Raw genomic sequence first — 23,864 nt, 5'->3', positions numbered from 1 at the left:
TTCTAGGATAGCAGGTGCTTGGTACTTTTGTACTTTGAGTGATTGAATGACTGCATTACTCTTAACTTCAGATAATCATTTTCTAGGTGCTGGTTAATCTGTGATCTCTGGAGAACTTGCACTAAAAGGAAAATGACATAAAACTTTGTTACTTCTAATCTTTTTTACAGGTTTTGTTTTGTTTTTAGTTTTCAATGTTTTCATTTTTGCCCTCATGCATGTAGAATGAGTTTTGGAAACAGGGAATCACAATAGAAAGTCTGGGCACATGCTGTATTTTTCCACCTAGCGTGATCTGTGACTAAGGCAACAGACTTGACTGGCTGTGAATGCCTTCCTACTGCTTGAAGCTGTGTCAGAATCTGAGGTTTGGCATAATTATTCTTAAGAACAGGCCTATGCTAGGATCTTTCAAACCATGTTTAATTTTATCAGTAAGCATCTTAACTGAATAGTGAGGCATCAGAACTGCAAGTCTCAAGAAAATTAAACGTAAATTTCCTTCATAATAGAGGATTGCTTAAGGAGCTGATACATAGACCAAAACAAAGCAAGTAAATATTATCAGTCTAAGCAGTGTTAGGAGTGATGTGGCTCGTGTAAGACAATGTATTGCAACACCACGCATGCTCATTTACCTTCTCTGAGTACCAAGAATACACAATTAGCATTTTCTTTTGCTTCTTTGTAATAATTGCTATGAATTTGTAAACAGGGTAGTGTTCTTACGGGCCCTGGAGGGCTATGTTGGAAGTTTAGATGATCAGTTCTTCCTTTTCTCCTCCCTTTGTCTCTCCCAACCTTTTCCCTTCTTTCCTTCTCCCTCTTTCCTTCCTTCCTTCCTTCCTTCCTTCCTTCCTTCCTTCCTTTTTCTTTCTTTTTCTTTCGTTCGTTCGTTCATTGTAGCAGGCAGCTTAATCTTGTTTAACCAACCCTTGAGATTTGTAGAACATATTATTTCTTCAAAAGTGCTTTCTCTAAAACAGGATTTGAAGAGTGTGAAAAAAGTACAGGTGAACTGCTACTTACAAATGAAGAAAATGTAAACTCCACAGATGCAGACCAAAATATTCAGGGAAAGTATAACCAAAAGACATCTACAGAACTCTCCACCCCAAATCAACAGAATATACATTCTTCTCAGCACCACATCACACTTATTCCAAAACTGACCACATAGTTGGAAGTAAAGCACTCCTCAGCAAATATAAAAGAACAGAAATTATAACAAACTGTCTCTCAGACCACAGTGCAATCAAACTAGAACTCAGGATTAAGAAACTCACTCAAAACCGCTCAAGTACATGGAAACTGAACAACCTGCTCCTGAATGACTACTGGGTACATAACAAAATGAAGGCAGAAATAAAGATGTTCTTTGAAACTAGTGAGAACAAAGACACATCATACCAGAATCTCTGGGACACATTTAAAGCAGTGTGTAGAGGGAAATTTATAGCACTAAATGCCCACGGGAGAAAGCAGGAAAGATCTAAAATTGATACCCTAACATCACAATTAAAAGAACTAGAGAAACAAGAGCAAACACATTCAAAAGCTAGCAGAAGGCAAGAAAAAACTAAGATCAGAGCAGAAGTGAAGGAGATAGAGACACAAAAGACTCTTCAAAAAAAAATCAATGAATCCAGGAGCTGTTTTTTTGAAAAGATCAACAAAATTGATAGACCACTAGCAAGACTAATAAAGAAGAAAAGAGAGAAGAATCAAGTAGACGCAATAAAAAATGATAAAGGGGATATCACCACCAATCCCACAGAAATACAAACTACCATCAGAGAATACTGTAAACATCTCTACGCAAATAAATTAGAAAATATAGAAGAAATGGATAAATTATTGGACACATACACCCTCCCAAGACTAAACCAGGAAGAAGTTGAATCTCTGGATAGACCAATAACAAGTTCTGAAATTGAGGCAATAATTAATAGCTTACCAACCAAAAAAAGTCCAGGACCAGATGGATTCACAGCCAAATTCTACCAGAGGTACAAGGAGGAGCTGGTACCATTCCTTCTGAAACTATTCCAATCAATAGAAAGAGAAAGAATCCTCCCTAACTCATTTTATGAGGCCAACATCATCCTGATACCAAAACCGGGCAGAGACACAACAAAAAAAGAGAATTTTAGCCCAATATCCCTGATGAACATTGATACAAAAATCCTCAATAAAATACTGGCAAACCAAAACCAGCAGCATGTCAAAAAGCTTATCCACCATGGCCAAGTGGGCTTCATCCCTGGGATGCAAAGCTGGTTCAACATACGCAAATCAATAAACATAATCCAGCATATAAACAGAACCAAAGACAAAAACCACATGATTATCTCAATAGATGCAGAAAATACCTTTGACAAAATTCAACAGCCCTTCATGCTAAAAACTCTCAATAAATTCGGTACTGATGGAACGTATCTGAAAATAATAAGAGCTATTTATGACAAACCCACAGCCAATATCATACTGAATGGGCAAAAACTGGAAGCATTCCCCTTGAAAACTGGCACAAGACAGGGATGCCCTCTCTCACCACTCCTATTCAACATAGTGTTGCAGGTTCTGGCCAAGGCAATCAGGCAGGAGAAAGAAATAAAGGGTATTCAATTAGGAAATGAGGAAGTCAAATTGTCCCTGTTTGCAGATGACATGATTGTATGTTTAGAAAACCCCATCATCTCAGTCCAAAATCTCCTTAAGCTGATAAGCAACTTCAGCAAAGTCTCAGAATACAAAATCAATGTGCAAAAATCACAAGCATTCTTATACACCAATAACAGACAAGCAGAGAGCCAAATAATGAGTGAACTCCCATTCACCATTGCTTCGAAGAGAATAAAATACCTAGGAATCCAACTTACAAGGGATGTGAAGGACCTCTTCAAGGAGAACTACAAACCACGGCTCAAAAAAATAAAAGAGGACACAAATGGAAGAACATTCCATGCTCGTGGATAGAAGAATCAATATCGTGAAAATGGCCATACTGCCCAAGGTAATTTATAGATTTAGTGCCATCCCCATGAAGCTACCTATGACTTTCATCACAGAATTGGAAAAAAACGACTTTAAAGTTCATACGGAACCAAAAAAGAGCCCACATTGCTGAGTCATCCTAAGTCAAAAGAACAAAGCTGGAGGCATCACGCTACCTGACTTCAAACCATACTACAAGGCTACAGTAACCAAAACAGCATGGTGCTGCTACCAATACAGAGATATAGACTGATGGAACAGAACAGAGCCCTCAGAAATAATACCACACATCTACAACCATCTGATCTTTGACAAACCTGACAGAAACAAGAAATGGGGAAAGGATTTCCTATTTAATAAATGGTGCTAGGAAAACTGGCTAGCCATATGTAGAAAGCTGAAACTGGATCCCTTCCTTATACCATATACAAAAATTAATTCAAGATGGATTAAAGACTTAAATGTTAGACCTAAAACCATGAAAACCCTAGAAGAAAACCTTGGCAATACCATTCAGGACATAGGCATTGTCAAGGACTTCATGTCTAAAACACCAAAAGCAATGGCAACAAAAGCCAGAATTGACAAATGGGATCTAATTAAACTAAAGAGCTTCTGCACAGCAAAAGAAACTACCATCAGAGTGAAGAGGCAGCCTACAGAATGGGAAAAAAATTTTGCAATCTACTCATCTGATGAAGGGCTAATATCCAAAATCTATAAAGAACTCAAACAAATTTACAAGAAAAAAATAACCCCTTCAAAAAGTGGGCAAAGGATATAAACAGACACTTCTCAAAAGAAGACATTTATGCAGCCAACAGACACATGAAAAAATGCTCATGATCACTGGCCATCAGAGAAATGCAAATCAAAACCACGATGAGATACCATCTCACACCAGTTAGAATGGCGATCATTAAAAAGTCAGGAAGCAAGAAGTGCTGGAGAGGATGTGGAGAAATAGGAACGCTTTTACGCTGTTGGTGGGACTGTAAACTAGTTCAACCATTGTGGAAGACAGTGTGGCGATTCCTCAAGGATCTAGAACTAGAAATACCATTTGACCCAGCCATCCCATTACTGGGTATATACCCAAAGGATTATAAATCATGCTGCTATAAAGACACATGCCCACGTATGTTTATTGCGGCACTATTCACAATAGCAAAGAGTTGGAACCAACCCATATGTCCATCAATGATAGACTGGATTAAGAAAATGTGGCACATATACACCATGGAATACTATGCAGCCATGAAAAAGGACGAGTTCATGTCCTTTGTTAGGGACATGGATGCAGCTGGAAACCATCATTCTCAGCAAACTATTGCAAGGACAAAAAAACCAAACACTGCCAGTTCTCACTTATAGGTGGGAACTGAACAATGAGAACCCTTGGACACAGGAAGGGGAACATCACACACCATCAGACACCAGGAAGGGGGAGGGGGGAGGGATAGCATTAGGAGATATACCTAATGTAAATGACGAGTTAATGGGTGCAGCACACCAACATAGTACATGTATACATATGTAACAAACCTGTACATTGTACACATGTACCCTAGAACTTAAAGTATATTAATAATAATAAAAAACTTATAGGTCATTTGCGAAAAGTGATAGATTTTAGAAAATAAAGTATTTATAATTTTAGAAGTCAGATAAGTTTTTAGTAATATTTGTGTACAACAGAAGTTGGTAACCACATTTCAGACACCATGACCTCTTGTTTCACCCAGAAATAGTGAAAACATCAAAAGTTCAATATTTCTACTAGATACCTTTTACAAGGCGGTATTATTAAATGACAAATAATTTATATGGAAGCTATTTATATTACTAGTAGATTGCTAACCCCTTGCATGTTTAAAATAAATGAGAAACAAGAAAATAGAAATAAATGAACATCTGCACAAATAGCTTTTGAATGCATAACAAGGCAAATGAAATAAAAATGCAAAGTCATTAAAGATGTAGTCCTTTTATTTTGAAGAATTAGAAATTATTACTTTTTGCTTATAGTATAAAATACCATTTTATGAAAAATTACTTTTATTAATGGAATGATAAGAAATTCATAAGCCTTAAGGTTGGTGATATAATAAAACATAATTGAATAATGACTGACTGCTCAGTGTTTGATCTCTTCTTTCAGAAATAGTAGAAGAATAGTCTCTGTTTGTTTCAGTTTCCTCATATACTCAAATGTAGAAATAGATTACATTCTTTAAATAATAATTTATTCTTAAATCAGGCCATGGGGAAGGGGAAAGAGAATGTAAAAATGTGCTTACCAAGCATGGTAAATGGTTTTGAATATCAAAGCTAGTTCGGATGAGGCCCTTAGTGCTCAATGGCTCTGTCATGCAGGTTTCATAATTTGATCTAAGACCTACAGAGTGTAGGAAAATGACACCTTACATTTGTGATTGTTTACAGAAAAGGAGATACAACTGAAAACTGGTTTAACAATGCATGGGGATGAGCTGGTAATTGGTTTCAAAGAAGCATCCAGGAAGTAAAAAGGCTAGATTAAAGCTTTTTGACTGGGTCATGGATGAACAAAAAAGAAGTTAGCTGGTAATTTGCAAGCTGCCAGTCTAATGGTGAGACTCAGCTGTTAGATGCCTCTATGTAAGACCTTCTTAGTGTCACAAATCAGAAGTGGAATGATAATAAATCAGAAGTTACAGGGATAAGCCAGCATTGTTCACAGACTTTCCCCACCCTTGTTTAAATGGAACTCATTTTTATCCAGAATTGTACTTAACACTTTTTGTTTGCTTTTACACTAAAAGTAATCCAGAATAGTAAAGTGCATAGGATACCTATTAACAAAGTGAGTGTTGGACCTATTTTGTTGTTTCATATAAGTGGCAGATAAAACTTCCAAAAGGATCTTTATCTGATAAGCTGTATAATTAAACAGAAGGATTAGCCAACTAAACTCTCTGATGGCATAGCCCTCAATGCGATTTGAAAATAGCATTAAATTTAAATTAACAGAGCAGAATTATATTACACACACTGAAATAATCTTATTTCATCCAGCTTTCAATTTGGTGTATGAAATGTCTAACTACAAGACTTAGTATTTTCTCTCGGCTAGCTCACTAGTCATCAAAATTCTATTATTTTTTATTTCGTCAGCATCAACACAGGCTCACATTGCTGTTGAATTTTGAATGTTGCCATGCAAGCCAACTTTTGTAGACCTGAGTTTTGTTTCTTCCTGTAGGTTGATGAGGTAATGCTGACTCTGAAACAGGCCTTCAGTACGGCGGCTGCCCTGCAGAGTGCCAAGACGCAGATTAAACTGTGCGAGGCCTGCCCGATGCACTCTTTGCATAAGCTCTGTGAAAGGATTGAAGGTACAGTTTTATGTGGCCTTGGCAAAAGAGAAGTTTGCTTTGGCACTTGGGAAATGAGAAAGTCCCTGTTGTCATTGAATAGTTCTTTGTTTCAGTATGAAACAAGGACCCGAAGAATCATTTCTCATGTTCACTCAAATGAGTGTGCTGTCAATCTCTGCTAGGTGCTTCACACACTCTCTCTCTCTGTGTCTCTCTCTCATTTCTAAAGGCAAACTCAAGAAGGTATTTGTATTTCCCACAGTTTTTAAGACTGCTAAGTACATGGTGGGAACTGACCAAATATTTGCTGAATGAATGAAGAGAGACAAAACCATCACAGACTGTCAAGTGATTATTTAATATTTCCCTTTTTCTCCCTTGTTTGATGATGAGTTCCTGTTCTAAAAATGTAGAACTTTAATGAAGCCTGCTTGGCTTTTGAAGTACATTTGTCAATGACAGAGATAATAGAGGTGATGATATAAAGCAGTTTTTAAAAAAATATGTTCTGAGGAGGAGTGAAGGGCATGAGAAAGAGATGATCCTATGACTCAACCTCATTTCATTATCTCTTACTAACAACAACATGAAAAAGCTTGAAAACTACTATACAAGACAAAAAACACAATTTAATAAACACTAGTGAAATGTCTACTCTGGACCAGGCAATGTGCTAGGCACTGGGAGATACAGAAATGATTGAGACATGGACTAATCCCAAGAAGCTTACAGTCTAGAGTGGGAGACAGGTATATTAGCAAATAAATGCAATTCATTATGACAGGTGTTATAATACATGGGAAGAGTGCAAATTATTAATAAACATAGCAGAGGTTGGTCTAGACACTGTAAATGCACATCATGATTTCTGTTCAGTAGGCGGCAGAATCATAGGCACAGGGCAGAATGAATGATGAGTAACAGTATTCATTGAATATTTACACAACTGTATGATCAAACACAGATTTTTTTTTTTTTTTTGGTTGATTGGTTGGTTGTTTTGAGGCACAGCCTTGCTCTCTTGCCCAGGCTGGAGTACAGTGATGTGATTACAACTCACTGCAGCCTCTACCTACCAGCTTCAAGCAATCCTCCTGCCTCAGCATTCCAAGTAATTGGGACTACAGATGTGTGCCACCACACCCGGCTAATTTTTAAAAAAATTTTTTGTAGAGATGGAGTCTCACTATGTTGCCCAGCCTGGTATCAAATTCTTGGTCTCAAGCAATCCTCCCGCCTTGGCCTCCCAAAGTGCTGGGATTACAAGCATGAGCCACTGTGCCCAGCCAAAGACTGTTTCAATGTAATAGGCTTAAACAATTAGAATTATAATTTTGCAGAATGTACATTATTTTCAAACACATAAAGCATTTACAAAAATGGAACATTCTTAGCTGTGTGGTAAAGGAAGCATGTAAATCTGTGTGTCGGGGGGTACCAGTTACTCAGGAGATGGTGTTGGATCAATTTGCCATCCAAAAGGGCAAAGATTGCTTATATTCATCCTGCTTAGTAATACATGCTAGACAGATCAAAGTCCTCAGTGTAAACAAACAAAATATTAAAACTATTAAAAGAAAACAAGAAGATTATTCTTATTTCTTGAAGGGAGATTTATTAAGACACAGAAATTCAAGAACAATCAGAAGAAGACACTGACATATTTGACTTTATGAAAATTTAAAGTGTTTACATAACAGTAAATGTTTGGGAGTTATATGACCAGTAACAAACAAGGAGATAGCAGATTGGAATCCGGAATTTGTAAGAACTTTAACCTATAAGAAAAAGATTAAACCACACAGTAGGAAATTGTATAAGTCATACTGAAAAATACTTCTCAGAAAAGGAAATGAAAAGTTCCAAGAATGGAAATGTAAGGATGCTGAACCTTACTGGATGTCAGAGAAATGAAAATGGAAACAATAAGATACTCATCAGGTTAACTGTTGGAGAAATTGTATAGTTGTGTAATATGTTTGTGTAATACTGATGGGAGTGGAGATTGCTACAGCCATTTTGGGGGGACAGTTAATATAAACTCGTTAACCTAACATTGCACATACTCTGTTATCTAGAAGTTCCATGTCTTGATAAGAAAAACTCTTATATAAAAGTACAGAAGGTGACATTTAAAAGGTTTTGTTATTTGTAAATGATGGAAAATTGGAAATGATCTAGATGTCGATCAATGGGATAATTAGTAGTATATTCACATAATGAAGCAATTAATAGGAATGAATTGGAACTATATGTCAGCATGGATGCATCTTAAAATTGTATTATTGAGTGAAAAAATAATTTGCTTAACAACATATATAGCATATATTTGTATATATGGAAAAAAACATAGTATAATGCCGTAAATTTTTTTTCAAAAACTTTGATCTACACTCTGTCACTTTCAGGAAGACAGTGTGGCAATTCCTCAAGGATCTAGAGCCAGAAATACCATTTGACCCAGCAATCCCATTACTGGGTATATACCCAAAGGATTATAAATCATTCTGTTCTAAAAACACATGCACACGTATGTTTGTTGCAGCACTATCCACACTAGCAAAGACTTGGAACCAACCCAAATGTCCATCAATGATAGACCAGATAAAGCAAAAACAGCACATATACACCATGGAATACTATGCAGCCATAAAAAAGGATGAGTTCGTGTCCTTTGCAGGGACATGGATGAGGCTGGAAACCATCATTCTCAGCAAACTAACACAGGAACAGAAAACCAAACACTGCATGTTCTCACTCATAAGTGGGAACTGAACATTGAGAACACACAGACACAGGGAGGGGAACATCACATGCCGGGGCCTGTCGAGGAGTGGGGGTCTAGGGGAGGGAGAGCATTAGGAGAAATACCTAATGTAGATGACGGGTTGATGGGTGCAGCAAACCACCATGGCACGATGTATACCTTTGTAACAAGTCTGCATATTCTGCACATGTATCCCAGAACTTAGTATATGAAAAAACACAAAATTTTGATCTACTTTTAGATTTACAGAAGAGTTGCAGAGAGTTTCCAAATATTCCTTACCCCATTGTTTATAAGTAATATTTTCCTTCTTAAATTGTATTTTTCAAACCATACACTGTAAAATAAATTAGTTCTATGTAGGCAAAGTTATAAACATAGGAGTAAAGAAACAACTTTATATTTCTGTTTTTAAAATTATTTAAACAGACTCTAGGTGTGTTTTAAAATATATTTTCTATTACAAAACAGAAGTTTTAAGTTCTCATAAAAGTAGTCAGTCTTTGTCAGAAGCTGGCTCTAAACCTATAGGGGAGCTATCACTTACACAAAGGACTCGGTGTAGATATATAGCTGGATCTTCATTTTCTGGAGCCTGATGTTTTTATAGTTTTAGATATCTTTTTTTTTGTATTTTCATAGAGATGGGGTTTCACCATGTTGCCCAGGCTGGTCTCAAACTCCTGAGCTCAGGCAATCAGCCTGCCTTGGCCTCCCAAAGTGCTAGGATTATAGGCGTGAGCCACCGTGCCCGGCCAGTTTTAGATACCTTTTTAAAGAAAAAAGAAAAGTAATAAACAATTATGAATTCAGAATTATTAGGGCCCTTCCCAAAATCTCGAAGGGACTCTGATACTTGAGCTTTATGCACTGCAAGGCATGCATGTATCTGAAGGGAGTGAAAAGAAGCACTTGTGAGTCACTCGGGGTTGTTTTCCTAAGGCCTTCGATCACACTGTCTGATAGGATTTGTTCCTTCCTGCTTTTTATGTTGGGGAAAGATAGCAGTAAGACAGCACAGTACTCTGATGTTAAGAGTAAGGACAAAAGTAGTCACAGTAAGGCAGATCCTCTGTAGGCCTCTCCATGTGCGAGGCACTATTGTGTTTTGCATGTATTAGCCCATTCCATCCATATGAAAAAATGGAATCTCATTTACACAGGAAGCAGCTGAGACACTGAGACCCGTAGTGGGGTAGTAACTGCTGTATTCACGTTGCTTGGAAGGGGCAGAGCCAGGATTTGGACTTGCACAATTGGTTTCCAAAGCACCTTGATACCTTCTGTCTAAGAGAGTATCCAAAGGCAGGGACCCTCAGGGCCTGGAAGCCCTGGTATCTGTGCATTTTCCGAAGAGTTACTAAGAGTTACTTAGAATTCACAGTTTGTTTTATGCTTAGGTACAAAGTACAGAGCTTGAAGAAGGATCACATTTAGATAAACAAATTAATAAAAGTATCGTTAGTGAGAAAGATATTTTAAAGTACCATATAATAGTATTTTATTTCGCTCATTCAGAATTGGAGTATTCTGGTCAATACATTTGGCTGCATTGAGTTCTATTTTTAATGACAAAAATAAGATAAAAATAGAGTAGATAAGTATGTGTATGTGAGCCTTCACCGTCTGTCCTTGTGTTCACTCTTACTGTTTATCCCAGGAGGAACAGAGTCAGCCATCTCTGTGGACCAAAGTGAATTGAGGAGGTGGCATCAAAGGGGAACACTATTTCCCAAGGACCAGACCTCAGAATGTGAACCTGAAAAGTGATGCTGAGTATCATGGAGATAGAGTGATTATCCTAATGTTGGTTTCCTACATTAACATGCATAGTGGATAATATACATGCTTTCAATATCAGTAATTCGCTAGTCAGTGATTCCAGCTGCTGAGAGAAAGGAAGTCCAATCAGCCAATCAGATTCATGGAAGAGGGAGCATGTATAGTTTGAAAGAAATAAAACTCCAGCCAATTCCAATTCTTTAACTAAAACAGAGGACTAAAGAAACTTCCTAGTTACATACTTCAAATAACTACCTTCATTTTTCTTTTCCTCTTTTCAATCTTTTATCTTCCATGTTAAGTCGCCTGAGTAATAAACAACACGAAACAAAACAAAAACAATCATGTGAATCATTATAATATATTGTCTAAGCCTCTGAAGGAGACTTTCCCAGCAAATAATAAATTGTGATAGCGGCCGGGTGCAGTGGCTAATGCCTGTAATCCCAGCACTTTGGGAGGCCGAGGCAGGTGGATGACCTGAGGTCAGGAGTTCAGGCCCAGCCTGGCCAAAATGATGAAACTCTGTGTCTACTAAAAATACAAAAATTAGCTGGGCATGGTGGTGGGCACCTGTAATCCCAGCTACTTGGGAGGCTGAGGCATGAGAATCACTTGAACCCAGGAGGCAGAGGTTGCAGTGAGCTGAGATCGCACCATTGCACTCCAGCCTGGGTGACAAGAGTGAAACTCTGTCTCAAAAAATAAAATAAAATAAAATAAGATAAGATAAAATAAAATAAAATATAATAAAATAAAATAAAAAAATAAAGTCGGGCGCTGTGGTTCATGTCTTTAATCCCAGCACTTTGGGAGGCTGAGGCGGGCTGATCACCTGAGGTCGGGAGTTGGAGACCAGCCTGACCAACATGGAGAAACACTGTCTTTACTAAAAATACAAAAGTAGCTGGGCATGGTGGCGCATACCAGTAATCCCAGCTACTCAGAAGGCTAAGGTAGGAGAATTGCTTGAACCTGGAGGCGGAGGCGGAGGTTGCGGTGAGCCGAGATCGCGCCATTGCACTCCAGCCTGGGTAATAAGAGCGAAAATCCAACTCAAATAAATAAGATAAAATAAAATAAAACTGTGATAGTGAGTGGCATCATACCATCAAAATGAATTTAGTTTTCTGTCTGTGATCACCAAGACATGCACCAAATTTTGCTGTACATTGCACAAAGAAATGTGGAGCGGAGTTTTTGGAAACTTTTCCTCTAGTTCTCATTCAATACTGCACAGTGGTTTAAAGCATGCCTGGTGGCTGTGTGGCTGCAGGATGGCAGTACTGTATGCATTCTGGCAAGTGTGAAGTGAATTCTAGATCTTTTGAAACAATGTGTATTTTCAGGTGATCCTCCTGTGTACTATCTGTAGAGATCTTGTTAGTTATTTAATTTTAAAAAGTAGCTCAAATCTATTAAATGAGTTTACTTCAGTTGCCTGGCACCTCATATTTTCTTAGAAATGAATACAATGAGAAAAATGCAAAATGTACTTATAGACTAATACATTATTTTTAAATTCTGTGATGCAACTTAGCAGAACAAATTGTAAGTATTTTTGGCCAATTACTTTGTCTTATTCTTTGTAAATAAACACAAAGAATACATGGAAAACATTCAAATTAAGTCATAACGTCATGTAATGTATTTAGTTATAAACTGAGAAAGATAGCAAAGGCAGCCTTGTAATGATTTTAAAATGCTGGCCTACCTATAACGTTTATTAAATATTATATATACCCAGATATTCTCTTCATAATCAAAATATAGTAGCAATACTCTAAGTGGAACCTAACTGTCATGAAAATCTCTTTTTCTCTGAATCTTCTTTTAAAGAAATGAAGGAAGAGAAATCTGTTCTTTAAAGATGGATGGTCTGTTGAATTACTGCAATATGAATTAAATTTTCTTTTTAAAAAAAAATTTAAAAACAATCTTTTCATGAAAAAAGATTTTCCAAGGACTTAGTATAAATTATGTGTAAGAATGGGATAGGTTTATGAATATCATGATATAAAGAAGTAAATCATTTCTTGATAAAATAATAACATTGCAAGTTCACTAAATGCTAGTGCTATCCTTAAAACTTTATTCTCACAGAACAAGAGCTGCATCGGGGAAGAGATCTCTGGCTAAGCTGTAGTCTTGCCTTTTAAAATTATTACTTGTTCTTTCTTCTTTAAATGTCAAGTTGTAAGCTTCACATTTTTGGCCAAGGCTAGTCTTTAGCTGTTATTTCCATGTGAGGTCTTAGGTTAATGTTAAATCATCTGTGAGTTTCTACTGTGGCTGTTAGTGTAAAGTGGTTTCTGGTTGTGCTTAGTATTGCTTAGAAATTCATTGTTAGTAATTTTTGTTGTTGTTGTTGTTGTTGTTGTTGTTTTTTTTTGAGACGGAGTCTCGCTCTGTCACCCAGGCTGGAGTGCAGTGGCCGGATCTCAGCTCACTGCAAGCTCCGCCTCCCGGGTTCACGCCATTCTCCTGCCTCAGCCTCCCGAGTAGCTGGGACTACAGGCGCCCACAACCGCGCCCGGCTAATTTTTTTTTTGTATTTTTAGTAGAGACGGGGTTTCACCGTGGTCTCGATCTCCTGACCTTGTGATCCGCCCGCCTCGGCCTCCCAAAGTGCTGGGATTACAGGCGTGAGCCACCGCGCCCGGCAGTTGTTGTTTTTTTGAGATGGATTTTCACTTTGTTGCCCAGGCTGGAGTGCAGTGGCTCGATCTTGGCTCACTGCAACCTCCACCTCCCGGGTTCAAGCGAGTCTCCTGCCTCAGCCTCCTGAGTAGCTGGGATTACAGGCTCCTGCCACCATGGCTGGCTAATTTTTGTATTTTTAGTAGAGACGGGGTTTAAAAGAACTAGAATTTGCTTCATGCTTGTCAGAAGGTACACAATGCTGCCATACTGTGGCCACACTGTCACCAGACCTGTTTTAAACCACTGCAGTACTGAATTAGAACTAGAGGAAAGGTTTCTGAAAACTCTTTCCCACCTCCCCAAGTGTTGGGATTAAAGGCGCCAGCCACTGCACCTGGCCTGTTGTTAGTAATTTTAATGCCAAGACCACTACTGGGGCTGTTGATTTTGGTGGAGAGGTTTTTCATCTAGTTTCAATCATTTCAATGATCCAAGGTTTCTTGTAGGCAGGAACACGTCTCCTTGAAAAGATTTAAGTTCAGAGCCTGCTTGGGAAGAGGTGAAGTGTAATGCATTATCTGCCCCTGAATCTCTGCTGCTGGATCTCTGTTTAATACCTTCCCTTATCATTTTCCTTAGGCCTCTACCCCCCAAGAGCCAAGCTGGTAATACAGAGGCATCTCTCATCACTGACAGATAATGAGCAAGCTGACATCTTTGAAAGAGTTCAGGTAACATTATTTGTAGGTCTCATAAATAAGACATAAGGAATGAGAATTGAATCCTGTTTTATGCATTCCTGTTTTCATTCTGCTGCCTAGAGTTAAAGATGCATGACCTAGAGTACCATTGGGTAGTATAGAATGCCGTTGTATTCTTGCTTCTGAGCTAAGTTAAAACTCTTAGCTTTGTTTACGTTTGTCTGCCAGACGGAATGAAAGGAGAGAAGCTGTGTTGCCATAGTGTTCTTTTGGTTTGTCTGTTGAACAGAAAATGAAGCCAGCCGGTGACCAGGAAGAAAATGAACTTGTGATCTTACACCTGAGGCAGATGTGTGAGGCCAGGCAGAAGACGCACGTGCACATTGGGGAAGGCCCTTCGGTGAGAAGATACTTCCTCCTTCGCCGACTTTTGTTGTTGTTTATGGATTTTCTTAATTCTTCCGTTTGTACTGTCAGGTTCTTTAGGGCTAAAGTCCTATCAGAGTTTCCTGTGACGCCCCCGCAGCATTTTGGTAGTTTTATAAGGACTTTTTTTTTTTTTTTAAGACAGAGTTTCACTCTTATTGCCCAGGCTGGAGTGCAATGGCACTATCTCGGCTCACCGCAACCTCCGCCTACCACGTTCAAGTGATTCTCCTGCCTCAGCTTCCCGGGTAGTTGGGACTACAGGCATGCGCCACCACACCCAGCTAATTTTGTATTTTTGGTAGAGACAGGGTTTCTCCATGTTGGTCAGCGTGCTCTTGAACTCCCGACTTCAGGTGATCTGCCTGCCTCAGCCTCCCAAAGTGCTGGGATTACAGGCGTGAGCCACCGTGCCCGGCCGTTTTATAGGGAATTTTAGCAGGCACTGACACATTGAGCTAACTAATGATGGTCTTAAAATGTAAAAGAATTTGTGGGTTTTGGTTTTAAAAAAGTATTAATAGTACATGTTCATGATTTAGAATGAATGTACATTATTTTTAGTTATATTAATCTATTATTTTATTTCCAATTCATATGAACATTTTATTTCATCAAAAGTGGAGATAGCCCAAATGGTGAAACACCAGTAATATCGTGTAAATGGTACCCTAGCTGCAAACTGAGGGTTGGTATTTTTGCGCATGTGGTTTAGAATTTATCCTCTGCTGCATATAGAAGAAGCAGGACTACCAGCAGTAACATCAAAGGGGATATTGAAATATTTAGTCTTGATAACATTAATTCAAGTTGTGTCTTTATTTCACTATATTCAAAACAAATCACATATCGTTAGTACATAGTCCTTCATTTAGTCACAGAAAAGCATTTCTTGAGAACTTTCTATGAGTTACACTATGTGATGGAAAAGGGTGACAAAAAAAACTGATGAATGAATCATGTGCCCTCCAGAGAACAACTCAAATATTTGAAAGGGGAATGCAAACAGATCAATAGATACATAGAAAAAATTCAATAAGTGGCTTAAAAAAAGAATCTGTATCAATTTTAAGTTAAGTTTTGTATCGGGTATAAGGTGAGGTCCAGCTTCATTTTTGGCCATTGAGTATGATGTTAGATGTGAGTTTTTTTTGTATATGGCCTTTATCACTGTGAGGAATTTTTCTTCTATTCCTAGTTCAAGTATTTTTATCATGAGAGGGTATTGGACTTTGTCAAATGCTTTTACTGTATCAACTGTCATGGGAGTTTGTTGTGCAGATTTTAGCAGCACTATTCACAATAGCAAAGACATGGAATCAACCTAAATGCCCATCAGTGATAGGCTGGATAAAGAATGTGATACATATACACCATGGAAAGTTAAAAACATGTGTATATTAAAGCACATTGTCAAGAGTATGAAAAAACACCCTCACAGAGTGGGAGAAAATATCTACAAACCACTTACGTAATGAGGGTTTACTATTCAGAATATATAAAGAAAGAACTCCGACTCAATGACAAAAAAAAAAAAGCATCTGTAGTGAGCACAAAAGTAGCTATGTCTTTGCTTTGGAGCTGCAGTGGAGAGTAAGAGAAGAGGAGATTCAAGAGGAAAGACATTTGGGGGAGCTGGAATTTTAGGAGAGATAAACTTAGCTGTCAGAACAGTTGAGGAACTGTTGGGCTGGGTGCAGTGGCTCACGCCTGTAATCCCAGCACTCCAGGAGGCTGAGGCGGGCAGATCGTGAGGTCGGGAGTTCGAGACTCTGGCCAATATAGTGAAATCCTGTCTCTACTAAAAATACAAAAAAATTAGCCAGTGTGGTGGTGGGCACCTGTAATCCTAGCTACTCAGGAGGCTGAGGCGGGAGAATCACGTGAACCTGGGAGGCAGAGGTTGCAGTGAGCTGAGATCACACCACTGTACTCCCCAGATGACAGTGAGACTCTGTCTCAAAAAAAAAAAAAAGAAAGGGAGGGAGGGAGGGAGGGAAGAAGAGTGGGAGGAAGGTTGAGCATAAAGTTATGTAGTGGTGTGCCCAAACTTACTCTATGCAGGCACTGGAATTAGGTGCTAGTTTTGAGGTCGTGCTTGGGGGTTGGTGGGGGAAACAAGGCTGGGATGATAGGCAGAATGAGATGAGAAAGGGCGTTAAGTTACTGGCAGGCCTGACTTTGTCGTGGAAGGATTTGAAGTAAGGGAGTGAGAAGATCAGATTTGCACCACAAAGAGAAAATTCTGCTGTTCTTCTGATGGTAGATTTATTTGTTGGGTAGGTTGCTGGGTGAGGGGGTTAGGACTAAGTCATATTCTCCAGTTGGGAGAATGTTTTAATAAAATATGTGATAAGTGATTTAATTATTGCAGAAATCTTTATCGAGTACAGACTGTGTACTAGGAAACAGTGATGAATAGTGGTGACCCTGTCCTGCCATCTTAACTGTTTAGGAGGAGAAAACAACATGAAACCAAATACATTAAACTACGATGTGATTGGTATAATGATGTATGCACAAGTTAGAGGTAGCATTGGTACATAAATAGCTTGAATAATTCTGTCTTGAAGCATTTATTTAACTCAGGAGAGAGATCAAGCTAGAGCCCTAGAGAAGTGAGGAAGGAACTGAGTGAAGAGCTATTTAGGCGGCATAATCTTTAGGACGTAGTGACTGACTGGAAGAATCTGTAAAGGAAGGGAGAGGGAGTTGCTGTGAACAACGTCATGGTTTCCCATGTGGGGAAATTTGATGAAACGGAGTCTGGAAATACAGAAAGCAGACGAGAGTGGGGCAGTGGATGAGAATAAAAAATAAGAGTTCAATGTGGAAATGTGTTTGAGATTCAATTAGAAAAATGAATTTGGTGCCCATAGAGGAATTTGAGGTGGTAAGTATGGAGGTTGATACATTTGGTGCCTATTGAGGAATTTGAGTATAAATATGGAAGACATGAGCTTTGATGTGGACCTGAAGTTAAAGGAGGATGTACACGAGATGTGTATTTTTGTGTGATGGATAAATCACAAAGAAATGATCATATAGGAGGAGATTTTAACATGTTAATGTTTTCTTGCTCGTAGCTAAGTTTCTGCCTCCATCATGCTCTCCTTTCCTTCATTTCCTTCCATTTATTCAACTGGTATTTACTGAGCAGTTACTGTGTGTCAGATATTTGCTAAGTGCCCATATAGTTTTTCTATTTTGTCACATTTGTTTATCTAGAAGCCTTAGAATAATGAGTGATCCCAGTGCTTTATACACCCTGAACCCTGTCCAGCCCACATCTATACCCATTGTTTTTTCTCCTTTCCTTTCTTGGTGGGGCCTTTCTTGCATCTGTAACTTCTTAACTGATTTGATGGAGCTAGTGCTAGTGTGGGCCCTTATTGCCTCCTACATAGACTGTGCTGAAGCCTCGAGTTCAGTTTGATCTTTCAGTCTGATTTTCCTGTCTTTTAGGTGTGTTTTTGAACACTCCTTTTAGATAACTGTCCCTAAAACATTACATTTACAGGGATTTCCCTCTGCTTATAAATTTGGATTACCAGTTCTTCCTATTTATCTGGCACTTAAGAACATTCAAGGCTTTTGTTTTCCAGCCTGACTTTCTCATGTTACCTTTTACTGTTCCCTTCTATTAGGCAGGTGCAGACGTAATTGCAGTTTTTGCCATTAAAAGTAATGGCAAGTAATATTTTAACTAAATACATGCACTGACTTTCTCTCCCTTAAGCAATCCACCTTTTAGGATTTTGCCAACAACTATCCCCAGTTCTGGGGAAGTCTTCATCCCTTTCTTCCTGCCTGTCTGAATCCTCTGTATTCTGTTCTTCGTGTTTAGACCCACAGCCAATCTTCCTGCTTTCGTATTTGATACTTACATGTGCTTTGTGTTGCTGTTCCCTCCCCAAGCAAATCATAAGGTTTCTCGCTTGAAAGGTTTTCGCTGCTAAGGACCATGTAGCTGCTTACTTCAATGGATAAAATACATAGAAAACCTAATATAGTGGACACATCGTAGATTCTCACACAGTTTGGTTCTATAGTTGTGATCTCAGAGATAAATGACCCACTCACAAATGAAAATGGAATTATAACAGAGGCATTACCATAATCCAGTTTTGTTTGGAAAATGCTTTGTTCTTTGGAACTTGTGTTCTGTGTTTTCCTTGGTAATTTGGATATAAAATATCTATCTTGGAAGGGATAGTTATAGATGTTAATCAGAGTAGCAGCAGTAAAAATTGACATCTCAAGTATGATTTTTGCTAAATGCAGCAGGAATGTATTCATGGAAAGGAAAGGCATGAAGGAAATATTTTACATCTGTCTTTTTATTACATACAATATGAAAAATTAAACCCCCTTCCTTGTAATCATTGTGTTCACAGTGTGGGACTTAAATTATTACTTAATAATAGAGCTACTGAAGAATTCTTGTGATTTTTAATAGCTTAGTCTTAAGCCTATAATTAAAGTCTCATTTATCCTTGAGTATTTCCAAACTAAAATGTATCTGTTTTTCTTTTTTTAGACTATTTCAAATAGTACAATCCCAGAAAATGCAACAAGCAGTGGAAGGTTCAAACTTGACATTCTGAAAAATAAAGCTAAGAGATCCTTAACTAGCTCCCTGGAAAATATCTTCTCAAGGGTAAGATTGCGCTGATGGTCTTTTAAGTATGCACATCTGTGTTTTCTAACAGTTTAGCTTCAGTCCCAACAGGTTCACGGATTTCCTTAAAAAAAAAAAAAAAAAGCCTAAGATAACTTTTAAAAATTAGTTAACAATGTGTTCTTTTTTTGTTTGTTTGTTTTGCTTTGTTTTTTTGAAATGGAGTTTCACTCTTGTCACCCAAGTTGGAGTGCAGTGGTGAGATCTCAGCTCACTGCAACCTCTGCCTCCTGGGTTCAAGCAGTTCTCCTGCCTCAGCCTCTCGAGTAGCAGAGATTTCCTGCCTCAGCCTCTCAAGTAGCAGAGATTACAGATACACACCACCAGGCCTGGCTAATTTTTGTACTTTTAGTAGAGACAGGTTTTCACCATGTTGGTCATGCTGTTCTCGAACTCCTGACCTCAAGTGATCCACCTGCCTTGGCCTCCCAAAGTGCTAGCATTAAGGTGTGAGAGCCACCGTGCCCAGCTCAAAATGATCTTTTTTTTTTTTTTTTTTCCTTTTCTTTGACACAGTCTTGCTCTGTCACCAGCCTGGAGTGCAGTGGCACGATCTTGGCTCACTGCAACCTCCACCTCCCGGGTTCAAGTGATTCTCTTGCCTCTGCCTCCTGAGTAGCTGGGACTACAGGTGCACACCACCACGCCCAGCTAATTTTTATATTTTTAGTAGAGATGGAGTTTCACCATGTTGACCAGGATGGTCTTGATCTCTTGACCTTGTGATCTGCCCATCTCGGCCTCCCAAAGTATTGGGATTACAGGCATAAGCCACCATGCCCGGCCCAAAATGATCTTTCAAAATAAGTTTCCTTCTCAGATCGAGATTTATTCTGGGGCCTTTATGTGAATTTGATCAATAGAGATTTAGTAGTAGAAATATATATGTATAGAAAAGGGGAAATAGAATATTGATGCTCAATACTGTAAGAACTTTAAAAATCATTTCCCATAGGAAGTTATAAAGAAATTATTTTTTTGCCCATTGTATTAGTTCATTCTTGCATTGCTGTAAAGAAATACCTGAAACTGGGTAATTTGTAAAGAAAAGAGGTTTCATTGGCTCACAGTTCCGCCGGTTAGAGTTCTTCCAGAGAGGCCTCAGGAAGCTTCCAATCATGGTGGAAGGCAAAGGGGGAGCGAGACATCTCACATGGTGGGAGCATTAAGAAGAGAGAGAGAATGAGGAGATGCTGCACACTTTTAAACAACCAGATCTCATGAGAACTCACTATCATGAGAACAGCACCAAGGCGATGGTGCGAAACCATTCCTAAGAAATCCATCCCCCGTGATCCAGTCACTTCCCACCAGGCCCCACCTCCAACACTGGAAATTACAATCTGACATGAGATTTGGGCAGGGACACAGATCCAAACCATATCACTCATTCTTAGAAACTTAGAGGCTAAGTGCTGAAAAAAGTATAAATTAATGGAAATTTATATATTCCATTTAGTAAGTGTATATATTCCATTTTAAAATAAGTAAAAGGGTTCCCCTTCAACTTTATTTTCCTCTTCCTGAACAATTCTTCCTTAGAGCTATTAGGTGAGGTCAACCTACGTGGATGTTTTGGGCTGTGGCATGGGGGACCCATGGTGGCTCAGAGCAGGGAGACTGTCCCTATGGGGTGTGGAATGTGGGGGTGGCTCGATGCAGGGTGTGGGAGCCTCTTGCACTGACGAGGGAATCCGCAGAGAAGGGGAACCTGGTTTGGGAGGTCGCAGGAGGCAGCATACTGGCAGAAGGAAGGCCCAGTGCGGGTGTCAGAGTCACAGTGGAGGGGAGCGGGCATTCACAGGGATGAGTGCCTGAGCAGGCTGAGGATGTGCATGTGTTGGGATGGCAGCCCCAGCATGGAGTGGCACAGCCTGAATGGGATGAGGACAGTGTCTGTGCAGTGGTCATTGTGGAGATGGGTTATGCACACACAGGGACTGGTGAAGTAAGTAAATGTCTTAAGGAGAGTGGAATCCAGGGAGAAAGAAATTACTAATATGAAAAGGGTAGAAATTAGAATGAACCCTGCCTTGGATTCAACTTGGAGGTATCACACTAAAGAACTTACTCATGTAACCAAATACCACCTGTTCCCTCCTGGCCAACATGGTAAAACCCCATCTCTACTAAAAATACAAAAAAATGAGCCAGGCATGGTGTTGCGTGCCTGTAATCCCAGCTATTCAGGAGGCTGAGGCACGAGAATCACTTGAACTGAGGAGGCAGGGGTTGCAGTGAGCTGAGATCATGCCACTGCAATCCAGCCTGGGAGACAGAGTGAGACCCTTTCTAAAACAAACAAACAAACAAAAAAACCCACCTGTTCCCCCAGTAACCTATGGAAATAAAAAAATTACAAAAATAAAACTTGGAGGTATCAATATAAAATCATGATATTTATAAACATTAAATATAAACACAATCATATAGAAATATATATGCAAATATAAAAATATGTAACTATAAACATAAGTATATATGTATACGTTCTACTAGACAGAACCAAGATTCTGAGAAACATGGCGAATTTCAGGACTGTAGGAAAAGTACAAGATGAACCCAGAATATCTTGGTGTTCTAGATAGTAGGAAAATGTTCGAAGAAAGATGGTGATGTGTCATGAGGACATAAAAACCTTGAAAGGGCTCCCACTGAGAAAATACGAGCATTGACATAAATGATAGCCACAGATAATCTAACTTATTGCATAAAATGGGAAACTGTTTTCTGATACAAAAAATAAATGAATATATTGAAAGTTTGATCATAAAGAAGATATTCGCTGTATGTAATTAATATTTATTAATTACTAATGGGAAAATAACTTTACAATGGAGAAGGCTGGCAGACACCACCAAGTGATCAAATTGAACATCATCAGCAGTGGGACAAATTGCAGCCCTATGCCACCTGATATAAAGAAACAGCACTGCTTCTGTGGTATTCCTGACAAATAGGCAGTGCCTGAATCTAATCATGGGGAAATGTCAACAAACCCACATTGAGGTGGAGTCTACAAAATAACAAGCCTGTTATCTTCAAGAAAGTCAAGAACAGGTTAATATCTCCAGACTGAAGGACCCTAAAGAAACACAAAAACTAAGTGGAATGGGAGATTGTGAATCAAATCCTTTTGCCCTAAAAGCCATTATTGGGACAACCAGTGCAATTGGAGTGAAGTCTGAAGATTCAATAGTATTATACTGCATCAATGTCAGTATCCTGGTTTTGAAAGTTGTATTTTAGTTATATTGGAGAATGTCCTTGTTTATAGAAAATACACAGTAAAGTATTTCAGACTGATGGAGCTTTATATTGGCAACTTATGTGAAAATGATTGTGGGGAAAAACATTTTTGTACTATACTTATAACTTGCCTCCGCATTTGAGATTGCTTCAAAATGAAAAAAGAGAAGTGATTGTTTTAAACCTGCTTATCACACATACCTCACAAAGCCCACCCAGGGTGCTTTTTTAAATTTATTTTTTCTGCTTGCTGTTTTCATGTGTTAATAAATAGCTCAGGTTATTAATGGATCAGAAACACTGCCATTGTAGGATCATCAATAAGGGCTCTTTTCTGTACCCAGCACACTGCCTGTGAAAACCAAGACTGGTTGGGTGGTAGGTGTTTTAACTCCTATGAACAAAGTTTCAAAATGTACCTTGATGACTTTTTTAAGTCTCTTGGCCTTTATGTTAATATACAAATAAAATTTCACCTTCAGTGTATAAGTGTCTTCCTTAGTGATCTCTCAGTGCCTTTAAAGAGGCAAATTAGTGATATAAATTCTTAGACTTTGAGAGGAACTTTGAATTAACCATTGAACTCTATTTGCAAATGCACAGTTTTTAAAAACATTATTTCCACCTGTTTAACCTTAATAGCATTGTAAGAATATGTTTAAATAGTTGGATACATTTTGATTCTTTCCATGTTTGTGCAATAGAGCATTAGGACATAGTAACTTCTGATATGCCGTGTTGCAGCGTTCCTTGTTTTGTTTCTTCGTTATGGCTCAAAATACTTTTCTAGTTATTTCTCTTAATGATAGAGATACTTTTAACTTTAACAGAAGCCCTGCAGCAAGCATGATCGATTGTGAATGCCATTATTTTATTAGTGGAAAACTGAATCTCAGAAAAGAACATCTAGGAGATTTGTCAGAAGTATGCCACCACAAATTTCATAAAATATTTATGCCTTTTTCCTTCAAAATTTATAAATTAGTAAAATCCTGGTCCTTACTCCAGACCTACTTAATCAGAAACTCTGGGGGTGGGGTCCAGCAATTTGGGGTTCACCACGCCCTCCAGGTGATGCTGATGCAATTACACTTAAGGTAAGTGTAATTCTTAAAGCACCAGCATCAGAAACAGCATCAGCTACCTGAATTGAACACAGTGTTTAGTAAAAATTTTAGCAGAGAAGACCATTTAAGTAGGTGTCAGGGTACCTGAATGTAATACCTGGCCCTAGCCAATTTTATATTTATGATCTTGGA

The 23,864-nt window shown here is 38.6% G+C and overlaps 1 protein-coding gene across 14 annotated transcripts in view; it reads left to right on the top strand.

Moving 5' to 3' along the window:
• TBC1D4 (TBC1 domain family member 4) overlaps window positions 1-23,864 on the top strand; it is a 209,680-nt gene that overhangs the window by 137,196 nt on the left and 48,620 nt on the right. For all 14 annotated transcript variants that reach the window (XR_012427016.1, XR_012427015.1, XR_012427014.1 and 11 more), the window contains exons 5-8: window positions 6,242-6,374; window positions 14,188-14,279; window positions 14,539-14,649; window positions 19,216-19,335. Coding sequence is in view for 10 of the 14 variants with exons in the window: in XM_005586003.4 (XP_005586060.3) it covers window positions 6,242-6,374; window positions 14,188-14,279; window positions 14,539-14,649; window positions 19,216-19,335 (456 nt within the window). In the remaining 4 variants the exon portion in view is untranslated. The remainder of the gene's footprint in view (window positions 1-6,241; window positions 6,375-14,187; window positions 14,280-14,538; window positions 14,650-19,215; window positions 19,336-23,864) is intronic.

The sequence above is a fragment of the Macaca fascicularis genome, chromosome 17, assembly GCF_037993035.2.
Source record: "Macaca fascicularis isolate 582-1 chromosome 17, T2T-MFA8v1.1".
NCBI classification, from domain to species: Eukaryota; Metazoa; Chordata; class Mammalia; order Primates; family Cercopithecidae; genus Macaca; species Macaca fascicularis.
Note: the sequence above shows the minus strand (reverse complement) of the source record. Positions and strands in the feature narration are given on the sequence as shown.